General features: G+C 45.6%; 1 protein-coding gene across 2 annotated transcripts in view; it reads right to left on the bottom strand.

The window, feature by feature from the left end:
* Positions 1-6,700: 6,700 nt before the first annotated feature.
* LOC105448615 (frizzled-2) overlaps positions 6,701-10,954 on the bottom strand; it is an 82,000-nt gene continuing 77,746 nt past the window's right edge. For both annotated transcript variants that reach the window (XM_011687286.1, XM_011687285.1), the window contains exon 2: positions 6,701-9,048. In XM_011687286.1, coding sequence (XP_011685588.1) covers positions 6,701-9,022 — 2,322 coding nt within the window. In that variant the 5' untranslated portion in view covers positions 9,023-9,048. The remainder of the gene's footprint in view (positions 9,049-10,954) is intronic.

Below are 10,954 nucleotides of genomic sequence, written 5' to 3'. Positions count from 1 at the left end.
AATCATAATAATATATTAATTATTTCACCTGTAAATATTGAATGTTTCGCGATGCTCTAGATGATTTTTATGTACTTCTTTTGCATCGTATGAGAGATAAATGGAAATAATTATTTAATTAATGCGATCTTATGGTAATACGGAGAAGTTGGTTGTCTATACGTTCAAGAACAGACAGGGACTGTCCTCTCCGTTTAATCACTTCCAGAATGAATTAATCATGAGGGATCAACGGCTGCACCAATCCTTTCTCGCAATTGCAGCGGGGATTAATGTTCGGTAGATTTAATTTAGAGAGATTTTTCGCCGGAAGGCATCGACGTATATCGTTTTTTTTTCCAGTAATCTAAATATTCCGGATTCAACGAATGTGAACGTATAGAAGAACGCAACGTTCTTTTCCATCGATCGTTGATCCGGGTCGATGCGAGGTCGAACGATCAAAGAAATCATATTGCACACTTCGATTGTATCATTACTCTCTACGTTTATTATTAGCGCGGATATTGATTCCTCGGAGAAAAACAAATCGAATCGCCGCTATCGCGGCGGCCGCGCGCGACCTTTGCCATTGAGACAAGGGTTACTTGGTGCTCTAGAGCTGTACACAGGGTGTTTCAGACGTCTGCTATAAATTCTTTGCTGATCTTGGAAAGAATGCCCTTCGATAAAAATTTTATGGGCGGCTCTAACTTGTTACAATTCCATAAAAAAATATCTTTGGCTGCTAAATATTATTACAAATCTTGATATTGAATAAAGAACATTTCCATTTTATAATTTATACTTTTCCACTTGATAATTTCATAATGAACATTCCCATTTGATAATTTATACTTTTAACATGCGTGATTCACGACGGATCCATCAATTTCAATATATCTTATACCTCTGAAACGATTACGATAGATTCCTATTCTTGTAAAAAGGATCGACTTCCGTTTGATCAAAGAATTTGTAAATGAAAGGGTCACCAATGGTTCCACGACACCTTCTACATACGTGCATGCATATATAATAAATGTGCGAATGCAAACAGCAACGGTCGACCGATATCCGATACCGCCTCAATTTTACGACATCGCGGAGTCGATATAGCGCTATTATGCTACGTCTTTCTCTCGCGGACGACAATAATTCGCCGTCCTGCCGGGTCAAGATTACGACGACGGTGCGCGTTTATTTCAATAACGAGGCGCGATAAACGTTCGTCCCGTGACTCACAATTCAGATTAATTATTGACGGAGGAGCGAGCTATTGGGTCGGACTATAGTCATTGAAAGAAACGAATAGCATTTCGATGTTGCTAAGTGGCGCAAACCACGCTCGAAATGGCATCATGGTAAATTACTAATACACTACTCCAGAATCGTTTTGTAAAATTTTTATATTAAATTTTCAGATTTTCTACCATAAAACCGATTCAAAATTTACCTCTCACTGCTGTTTAATTCTGCGTCTTCTCTCGGTTTACGTGGAGAGCGACTTAAAGCTCAAAATATTACGAACGTATAATATAATTGTCAACTGCTGTAACTGACGTCCAGAATTTATTAAAATGTTAATATAAAATGATTTTATATAGAAATGTTCTCGTAAATAAGAAAGCTAAATAATTCAGCCAGACGTAGACTTTGACTGTGAAATGGAGAAATTAAGCATATATTTACTATCGCTGTCAATGATTTAGAAAGGTTGTTCAATCATTTTACAATTTACATAAATGGCGAGTATCTCAAGCAGTTCCGTTTGCACGCAATATTAACTGGATATTAATTTTGTAACGCAAGCAAAGGTTTGTTCGGAGCATTTACGATATTGCGCCGACGGTTGATGCTTCGTCGCAGAGATGCTTTTTCGTCTACGATGATGTTGACGATCCAATTAGAAGCGACGCGTAACTCGATCGGTTGATACAACAATTACAAGCGACTACAGGACAGATCTTTATCTCTTGGCCCAAGTAGCCAGACTGCAAAGACGCCTAAGCCTCGGAGCAAACCATAAATTCGAACCGCACCCCTTCTGTCAGTCGTCTCCTTCCTCCTCAGCCCCATTACACGGTGACTCACGTTACGGGGGTGGTTCACCCCCGACTTGGCTGGCGGTGTGCCCAGTGCAGTTGGTGTCTTCTTATCGCCAAGGTTGCGCCAGGAATATGAAACTTTGTAGTAGCGATGCGACATAACTTTGTAAATTGAATAAAAGAATCTGAATATTTCCTCTTTAACTTAAAACACATCAGATAGATAAAATTTATTTGAGTATTTAACGCTATGCTGTTGAACAAAGAAAGCTTTATACAGATTTTCTACGAGACTACTAGAATAATTCCGATATCATAACGTGGACGAAAAATTATAAATTATAAATTCATTTGAACAAAATTTTTACCTTACAAACAACAAAGAATGGAAACACAAAAAAATATTACGAATACATACATATATATTTTTATAAAATATATATGTATGTATATATATTTTATATAATTATATAATATATATATGTATATATATATATATATATATATATAATATATAGAAATTATATATAAAAATAATTACACAATTTAGAAATAAATATAATATAATTATATAAATATAATTTGTTAATCTTGCAATCATCCGGCAGCGATGTAAACGCAGATTTATTCACGAGACGCGCGAAGTGTCGGTGCACCGTGGCTTTCGACGTCGTGCCAAAGAAAGCACGATGAAAACTGGAGTAAGAAAAACGAATTATGAGCCGAGAAAGTGAAGGTCGTTGTCGTCATCGAGAGGAGAATGGGAAGCAATTGACGCAGGGAAACTAAATAATAATAAAATGTATTAAAAATCGTATACATTTTGGATATATACGCGTATTGTATGTACACGCGGCCGTATATTATACATATATACATATATGTATATATATATATATTTTTATATATATACATATATATGTATATATAAATACCCATATACGTATAATTTTATATTTTTGGAACCGACAGTGGTAGATTACACCTATGCTTACTATGGCAACGTAAAAATTGTACAGAGCGGCCGACGGCAACCGCGTGTAAAACTCGTCGCGCAATCCAGAACGTAAATGATTGAACGAGAGAAAACGCACGGGTAAGAAAAATAAAGAAGGGAGACAAAGAGAGGCTCCGATATCGCGCTTTCGTGTCGCGAGGAATGAGCGGAGCGGCTACTTTCGTATACACATCGTCTCGAAACACACTCGTAATTATACACACAGTATTCTCATTTTTATTGACAATTAGTGTGACAAAAAGTGGCTTATACAAATACTTATAAAGACTCCTCTTACCGGTTTCTCTACGCCACTCCTCGACGCTAATCGAATACTCTCAAATATCCCGCGGAATGAATCGCATTTCCGGCATCTGCACTCCACAGAATTTCATACTCTTTGTTCTTTCCCTTCTTTCGCCTTCGTGCGGACGCGATATCGCCCATTTCCTCCTCCCCCCTCTTCCATTATTGGCGTGATATGTGGACACTAATTGTAAGACAACTTTACTCCCACTAATTTACAACATTACGTGTGTATGTTTCCGTTTTGGCAAAGGTTTCTAAACCGTCTAAACCGTCTAAGACACACGACGGTTAACGCATCTAACACATTGCCTGTCACATCATACGTGCCACTCATATTGAATGATACTCCTTGTTTCCGAGAGCGCCTCATCATTCAAATACGAATGACACTTAAATTTTCGTAGGAAGTCGTTCAACGATGTTTTATAGCAAAAGAATAAATTACGAAAGAGAAAATTGCGTTTGGCAACCTGGGAATTCGTCATTAAATTGAGTGTCATTCACATATGAATGACGTGGCAGTCAATGCGTTAAGTTTAGATGAGGCAGTTTTCGTTTTTCTTTTTTTTTTTTTCAGTCGTTTTGCTTGTGCTCTGCGCTCGCAACATCTCGTAAAGAAATACAGCGGGCAGTGATCCAAGATTGTCATGCCGTACGCTTTATCTATTTCCATCTTTATCTATAGCTCGAAATCAAATTTCGCGTTATTACCTTACGATATTCTTACAGGGCTTAAAACAGGAAATCCCTGAGAGTCACGATAAATACGTTACCTAAAAAATTCGCCCAAATTTGTGTCATATAAAATTTATTCATTTATTATACGTCCGGTCGTAGTTCGCTTACGAGATGCTGTAAAAATTTTTCCGATTCCGCTTTCTCTCTCTCTACGAATTTCGATTTCCGGTACTAGAAAAGGTTCTGGATTAACGATATTGCTAGTGACTGACGTCGTCACGCGTATAATACGTACTTAAGGGCTGTTACTTCCGCTTGTATCCCGCACGTAATCTCGCTCTCGGGGACTATTTCTAGATGATCATCGGGATTTACATAAGAATTACATACGCGCGCGTGCATAATTTTCCTCTACTTACTATGCTTCGGGGTGAACGGGGATTTTCCCTCCTTCGCGCTCCTTCGCGCCCTTCGCGAGAAAGGGTCGGCCGCCCTTTCTACGTGCTCACCGCTATCGCGTCGACCGTCCTTCGCAATACGTGATGCAAAGGAGCCGACCACCACGCGAAGTACAGTAAAAATAAAAAGAAACGTCGCGTCTCTTATATTCTCCATTATTATCGGTTCCGCATACGACGGTTTGCGCTCTGGTGAACTACGCGAACGCGACAAGAGAGTGCGACACGCCCTTACTTATACGGTATAAAAAGATTCGCAACTAGGACACCAACATGTGTTAAATTACGTGTGATCTTCGCGAGGCAGACCTATATATATATATATTTTTATAATATATCTGTATTTACGCATTCTATGGACGCGTACGGATTTAGTTCCGCGACGATTGTCCGCTCGTGGCAACAATAACGCTCGATTCTACTATTGCGAAAATTAGATTAAAATCTGTTCAAATTATCGATTAGTTCGAATCGTATTGTGCAATCTGAAATTATAAATTATATATATTTACTTATTATAAACTAAAAAATATATAACTCATATGTATATGATTCGATGAGATTTACATATTTATAAACTAAAATTTCAACAAAATAACATACATGCCAGATCTCGTCAATCTATTTCGAACTTTCATTAGCAAAGATTAAATTTATTTCGAGAGATTAAATTTAACGGTCCGATCTTACGTTAGAAGCAACTTGACAAATTCTGATTAATTAACGAATTCTAACTAAACGAAACAAAGAGATGTATCTGATTAAATCTTTCAAGGAACCGCCAAAAGTGGAATACTATCTCGGAGGAAAGTTGGTGAAAGCGGCGTATTCCAGTTCGACATTGCATAACGTGGACCAATTAACGGACTTTTCCGTCTATATCGAGCGCGACAAGTTTTGTCTAATAATTGCTCGTGAAAGGAAACGACACGGCACTCGCCACAAGCGCGATCGTCTTTCGTGCCTCGACACACCCTACCAACGAGTCTGGCGACCGTTTCTATTTACAGCATCGGCTAACATCTACAGTATTTACAGTTGTCCTGCCTAGTTTGTTACTTCAGCGTTTGTCCTGTACACTCCGTTTACTCCTTCGTCGCGCGTCTATCGTGAGCGGCGGCGGCCTGCTTTTCGGTCGGAGCTACTTTCAAAATTTCGCGACCCCTCGGATCGCGAAGGGCGGCAGTGGGCGAAGAATTGGTATACGAGAGTGGAGGGATATCTCCCCCGGAAAGGGATATCTCTCGGCGCGCTCGACATCGAGAACACCAGTGGCAGTTTTCTCTCTCTTCCGGGAAAGCGAAAGGGGAGGGGGGGAAAAAAGGCAGGCTGCCGCTTTTTCGCGTACGCGTCGCATCCGTGTGTGCATCCCCCACAACATGGCTCTTTAATGGCTAGATTAGATAAATAGACGAGACGATACACGTTAGACGGACACGTTGGCGGGCTTTACGAGCACCGCCTTACGAGAATGTAAGAAAGATTAGAGAGAGACAGATAGATAGATACGGATAAAGATAGAGAAATCAATCGACATCGTTCACAGTTATAGTCGTATCCACGCACATACATTCTTGCGTACCACTCATTGAATCTTTCTTCTAATCACAATCTCTAATCACTATACCGCGACACTCGAGCGATCCTCCCTGCCGATAATATCAAAATGCACCGCCGGGTTCAGGATTCGTCCTTTCACAGAGCAAAATTTCTTGAAATCGACCGGCGAGACGAAGATGTCGAAGAGATCGCCGATGATCCGAGCTGGAGAGAGAGGATTCCTTGAGATTCCCGCGGGAGAAGACACGTACAGGCTAATACGTATATCGGGTAATCAAGAAGCACCGCGGCCGCTCGTCGTCCATCGCGCGGAGGATGCGCCCGATGACACCGACCGACGTCACCGGGTCGTCTGAATCGTTCAATCTCCACGTGCGCGATTCCACGTGGATCCCTTTTCACACTTCGGTAGCCTGCGTGTAGGAGGGCGCGATTCCGTGCGCCGGCGTCAGCGGCCCCGTCGTGGACGCGAGCGACCTCCTGGAGTAGATGGTCGCCGCCGAATGGGGCGTATGCGGCGCCGTGTGCGGCGTCGCGTGCGGCGTCGCGTTATGCCTGCGCGAGGCCGAGGCGAAGGGCTAGATGGGCCCGTAATTGCTGAGGGCAGAAGGCCTCTCTTGTGACTCGGCGCATCCAGCGGTGTTCATATCGCCCCCCGCAGACTGGTGACGTCATACGTGCGAAAGCGGCGGTTGCTTGAGTACGTGATGATGCAGGTGATGCTGGGACGCGCTGGCGACGCTGCCTGGGGGTAACAGGGCGCTGCCCGGACCCGGCGCCGACGGGTATGGCATCGCGATACCACGTCCCACGACGCCCTTGATGCCAACGCTGCCAATACCGCCGCCGACGCCGGTCACGCCGGTCACCATTCCGGCGCCGGCGCCCATGTGGCCGCGATCGCCGCCGAATAAGCGCCTCCATAGTCGTTTCCAGGAGTCGACTGTCTTGCCACTCCAGATCCAGACTCCTGAGGTAATGCCGACCGCGAGAGCCATGAAGTACTTCAACATCAGGATCGAGTAGAGCGGTCTTGCCCGTGGGTGACAGGGACACGCCAGTGAACTGAGCCACTCGTCCCGCAGAGACGACTCGTAGATATGGCACGCCAACACCACGCCGGCTGGTAACGTATAAAGGACGCTGAACACGCCGATCCGTATCATCAGTTTTTCCAATTTATCCGCCTTAGCCCCGGGCTGACGCTTGATCACCGATCGAATTCGGAAGAGGCTCACGAAGCCAGCCAGCAGAAAAGTCGTGCCCAGCAAAAGATAGACGAACAGAGGCGCCAGGATGAAATTGCGCACTCCCTCGGGTGCGACCGTACAAACTCCAGCTACCGGGTCACCGGCGACGCCACCCGCGACGTACGCCCAAACCGTTTGCACGGTCGGGGCCAGCCACGCCACCAGATGGAAATATTGCGAGTACGATGCTATCGCCTCGTTGCCCCACTTCAAACCTGCCGCGAGGAACCACGTGAACGCCAGGATCACCCACCACACGGAGGAAGCCATCCCGAAGAAGTAAATCAGGAGGAAAACGGTGACGCAGGTGCCCGGGCCCTGGGCGCCCGATTTCAAAGCCGGGCCGTCGCAGGCGATTTCTTCGTGGCCGAACACGCTGCGCGACAAATATCCCACGGACACGACGAAGTAGCACGCTGACAGGAAGACGATCGGTCGCTCAGGATACTTGAAACGCTGGGTGTCGATTAAGAACGTGGTGACGGTCACGAGAGTGCTGGCGGCGCATAGGCCGCTCCAGAGCGCCAACCAGACGGCCGCGAACTCGCGCTCCTCGTTGGTGAGGAACGCGCCGCGGCACGGCAAGGCACAGTTCTGCACCCCCGCGATCTCCTGGATGATGCTTCGGCCGATACCTCCCATCGATGGCGGTGCCGGCGCCGGCATTATCCCACTTACGGCCATGCCGGCCAGACCAGCTCCCGTGTTGGCCCCGGTGCTGCCGCTCCCGATGACGCTGCCGCTGACGGCGCTTATCGGTCCTGACATTCCCGTACCACCCGCCCCCAGGGGCACGAGGGGCGCTCTGCATCTGCACGCGCAGTCCCTCGTCCTCTCCCCCGGGGGGTGCTGGCAGTTTTTTTGATTCTTGCCCTTACAGGGACGGAGCGGCTGCGAAGTCTTGCTGGGCCGTGTGGGCCGCGCCGGTGGACCCGGCGGTTGTCCCGGGACACCGCTGCTCGCCGCGCCACCGCTGCCACCAGATCCTGTACTAGTGCTGGTGTGATTATCCTGTTCCATGCACAGGTTCTCCGGGTCGCCGTGATACGGCAGACGTTCGCATGCCATTCTCTCCGGCCACGAGAAGCCGTATTGCTGCATTAAGGGCGCGCAACCCGTTCGCGCTCGCTCGCACACGCTGCGACACGCTGGTAGTGGTTTCGTATACTCCGGCAGGCAGATCGGCGCGTACATGGAGCACAGGAAGAACTTGAGATCCGCCGAACACTTTATCTCTACCAGCGGCCAGAACTGGTGCACTTCCAAGCCGGCCTCGTCCTGCGTGTCGTGATTCAATTCGTTCGGCATGGCGGTGAGATTGTAGCCGATACCGCGGCACATAGGAATTGTGATCTCTTCGCAGCGACCCTTCCCATTGCCGCCTCCGATGCCGGAATGCCCGCCACCTCCCCCATTTATACTGGAATGGCCACCACTTACACTACCGCCGACGCCACCAACGCCGTTGCCGTTTCCAACACCGCCAACCCCGTTGCCGCTGGGACTGGAGCTGTCGGACACCACGCCGATCACCGACGACGACGAGGATGAGGAGCTGCCGGACGAGGAAGAGACTCCAGGCCCCGATCCGATGATACTACCTATCGGATTTATCGCCGATTCCGGTAATACATTCGAAAACGTCGTCGCGAACACCAACAACGTTAACAGATTCGTCATTGTTCGTGTGGGAAATAGCTTTGTCCGTCGCGCGGATCTCGTGCTCAAGGACGTTCGACTCATGGCTGCATAGCTCGCATAATGGCAGTCTGCAACAGAAAGCAAAGAGTACCATTTTATTATCATTGTTTTCATAGCGAAATTATGAAAAGTATAAGGCTGCAATATTTAAATCATTTTGTTTCGTCTTTATAAAGTTTCAGTCTGCAATTATAAATCAACAAGTATCGAATGTTGAATATGAAAGTAAAATGTCATATTACTTTTACTATATAGTTCGTAGATTACGAACAGATTAATTCACATAAGTAGACAAATTTTCTATATTTACTATACGTAAAATAAACATTTAATGTTTATTTTATTAAATTTATTTAATTTGTTAAATGTTTAAAAACATTCTTGATAATAATAAAATTGTATTGAAAATTTATAGCCTTCTATATAACATTTGATTCATCATATTGACTTGAGCTTCTTCAGAAATTCACTATTCAGAAATAATTTCCGTACATCAAGGGAGAGCTAACATCAGTTCTCGTTAATAACTCCATTCTGCGAATAACGCGTAACTCGACGGACAAGGGAGTATTTACCGGAGATAGAGTATTCATCACGTTTCGAAGGGACTGGGCGTATACCGAGTAGGTTCGAATTTAATCCCGAGCGAGAGGAGCGCGACGACTGCCCGAGCGATCGGTCGGCCGAAACGCACGCACGCGAGTCTCGCTTCGTTTGCAATTCGGGCTATCAAAGCAGCACGGTGCCCGGTTTCGGTAACCCGGCCGGGTAACTCCGGGGCGAGCCGCACCGCGTGTATCCGCTCTTTCGTAAAAGTCCGAGTCGGCGATCGATGCCTAAATAGCCGGCCGGCGCGGGATGCGTCTGGCCGCTCGCTCGCTTGCTCGCTCGCTCGCTCGTTCGTTCGTTCGTTCGGTCGACCTTAACGAGCAAGGGCGTAGCGTTCGAATGTCTCGTACATAAATCAATGTCGGTGCTTCGATCGTTCGCTAGAGATACCCGGTTTCGAAACCGGTACGCCTCTCACGGAGCTGTGGGGTATCGGCTCGAGAGCCCGGATAAATTCACGAATAACAAATAACGAATAAAGAATAGAGATTCTTATTCGTGAATAGGAATAACTCTATTCGGATAAAACTCTTTCTGTGTGTATCACGAAATAAATGTATAATTAAATATTGTATTCGAATAAAATTTTATTCGAACGATACGTTCAGATAATCAATATGATTGAACTAGAGTACGAAGAGCATTTTTTTAAACGAATTGTAATTTTATCAATTTTTTATTGATATTTTATTAAATTGCAATTGAATTTTTATGTTTCTGAAATAGTGATACAAATGCTATTTATTTTTTGTACGTATATTATTATTTTTTTATATTAATATTTTGTTTGTATACGCATGATACAAATATATAAAATTTTATTCAAATAATGAGATGAATAAACATTTATTCGAAGAATGCAATTGTGCCATGGCGGAGAATCAAAGGCTGTAGGAGGAAAGGGAATGGGGGAAGCGCAAAAGGCTGAAGGGTACAGCGAGAAAGGAAGAAAGACGGCGTGAAAGAGAGAGAGAGAGAGAGAGAGAGAGAGAGAGAGAGAGAGGGGAAAGGAGAGAAAGAGGCAGAGAAAAGGGATCGAAGCAGTCATGGATCTTATAATAGTCGACCCGCGGAAAACACGTGACCGGAGCGAAATGTTATCGTAGGAGGCGGTGTGTTAGTTTTACCGTTTGTTAACTTGCTAGCGCCTCGACGCGGCCGTCGCTATTTATAAGACGCCGCCCGTCGCGGGTCTCGACGTGCATGCAACCCGCGTTGGAATTAAGGGAGGAGAGAAGTTTCTACCCGCTGCTACGTGTGTGGCTCGAAATCCCCGATACGGCCGATTGGCGTGCGCGCGGTATAACGAAATGCACCGGCGCGGCGAGCGAGATGCATCCGCCGCCGCCGCAGCTGCGCGGAAGC

Source organism: Wasmannia auropunctata, unplaced genomic scaffold (genome assembly GCF_000956235.1).
Source record: "Wasmannia auropunctata unplaced genomic scaffold, wasmannia.A_1.0 LD336083.1, whole genome shotgun sequence".
Classification (NCBI taxonomy): Eukaryota; Metazoa; Arthropoda; class Insecta; order Hymenoptera; family Formicidae; genus Wasmannia; species Wasmannia auropunctata.
Note: the sequence above shows the minus strand (reverse complement) of the source record. Positions and strands in the feature narration are given on the sequence as shown.